Raw genomic sequence first — 1,744 nt, 5'->3', positions numbered from 1 at the left:
CACTTTTCATTCATAGTCAGAGCCTAAATGTGCTCTTCTTGTACCTAAACAGATAATAAGCACTCAGCACACTCCTCCTCCTTGACACAACACATTGAGACTAATCACACATAATTGGAGAGGAGGAGCAGAGGGCTGGCCACGCTATTGTGTCCAGAGGACAAACGGTCAGTTTATGAGGCTTTGGGCTGATGTAGTCATTTCTTATACATCCATAGGGAAAAAAACATCCTGTTTAAAAGGAGAAAGAGAATGAGTGAGAGGGACAGCAAAAAAGGATGGCAGATTTAATACAATTAATTTGAGGGAGGTGAGAAAGATATGCTTTATTTATTTATTTTCTTAACCAGGAAAGAATCATGAGGTTTGCTGTGTTTACAGATTGAAAAGTACCATCACCAAAACAGAACAAAGACCAAGATCCTTTTTTAAAAGGGGGGTGCGGGTGGGAATCACCAAAAGAAATTCTGTCTCAATTAGGAGGAAAAAGATTCAGCTTTCTCCTAAGTCCGATTCAAATCTCAGGCTGTTTTGTGGATATTTAAAGACAAACAAAGGTTTGGTCCAAGAAGAGCAGATGAAAAAAGAGAGTCCAGGAGGGCTGGGGAATGATGTGAGTGAGGACAGGTGGACCCCACAGCCCACATGTGGAATGTGGCCGAGATGGTGGGGGCTCACAGATCTCAGGGAGCCAACGGCTTGCTGCATAGCATACCCATCGCAGGTTTCTGTTTTTGTGAAAATACGTCCTGTGCACTTGGTGGTTTCGTCTTTTGAGCAGCTTAATCTTCTATCCTTTTTTGGTTAAAATAAGCAGAAGTGGGTAATGAAGGTTTTCTTCATAGACGTCCTGGTTTTCCTTTTTCAACTGAAAACAATCATAGAACAAAAAGGGTAAGGAGACTCAGATTAGGATTTTTTTTTTACCAGTAGTTTTTAATATTGAGTATAATGAAGATTTCTTACTTGAATATATTGTTTCGGTAAATAAATCGCAAAAAAGCAATGCAAAGTAGTTCTCAGTGGCATTGGCAAGATAGGTCTATGATCTTTCCTTCAGGGGAAAGGTGGAGGGCAGGGTGCTTTTTCATAAATAGCCAGACTGCATTTGTGACCTCTATGAACTGTGAGGCACTTCAGTGAAGGGAGAGCTGGAGGCTTGCTCATCAGCACCAGAACAGCCATTTGGCCTAGAAGTTTCTGCTCTTGGTCCACTCTGTCCCTCACCTGCGCCCCAGGAACAAGCCAGACGGGCATTTCCAGTCACTGGGAGACTGGCAGCACCCGGACACAAGGAACAGGCTTCTGGGCCCAAGACATTTCAAAGGCTCTCTGGCTGCTTCTCAGGGCTTCTGATAGTAATGCTAATTTTAAAATTCTTTTCTCTGAGGAGGAAAAGGTAGAGCTTCCATACCATTCAAGTGAAGTTCTGAGGGTCTTTTCATGGTAGATTTTAAAATCCAGTCAGAGTTCTCAAAGCTAGAGTCCTCTTTTCCTCATTGGGCTAGAAGAATTTTGACAGCCATATTTATATTTGTCCTAGGAAATAGTAATTTGCTATTTATAAAGACAAAATTAATATTTTTTAAGTTGGGGTTTCTGAGCAAATTGTTAGTTCATTTTTTAATTGATGAGGGTCAGGAAACAGATATTACTTTTAATTATGCATGGACCCAATTCTTTTGTTGTTTTGAATCAGATTACCTCCTCTCCCCCCTGAAACTAAATGAATGGCTCTAACCTG

General features: G+C 41.1%; 1 protein-coding gene across 1 annotated transcript in view; it reads right to left on the bottom strand.

The window, feature by feature from the left end:
- Nucleotides 1-300: 300 nt before the first annotated feature.
- The window catches only part of CAMKMT (calmodulin-lysine N-methyltransferase), a 378,203-nt gene continuing 376,759 nt past the window's right edge, over nucleotides 301-1,744 (bottom strand). The window contains exon 11 of the mRNA XM_082746974.1: nucleotides 301-868. Within this exon, the coding sequence (XP_082603100.1) occupies nucleotides 791-868 (78 nt within the window). The 3' untranslated portion in view covers nucleotides 301-790. The remainder of the gene's footprint in view (nucleotides 869-1,744) is intronic.

The sequence above is a fragment of the Mustela nivalis genome, assembly GCF_964662115.1.
Source record: "Mustela nivalis genome assembly, chromosome: 8".
In the NCBI taxonomy this organism is placed as follows: domain Eukaryota; kingdom Metazoa; phylum Chordata; class Mammalia; order Carnivora; family Mustelidae; genus Mustela; species Mustela nivalis.
Note: the sequence above shows the minus strand (reverse complement) of the source record. Positions and strands in the feature narration are given on the sequence as shown.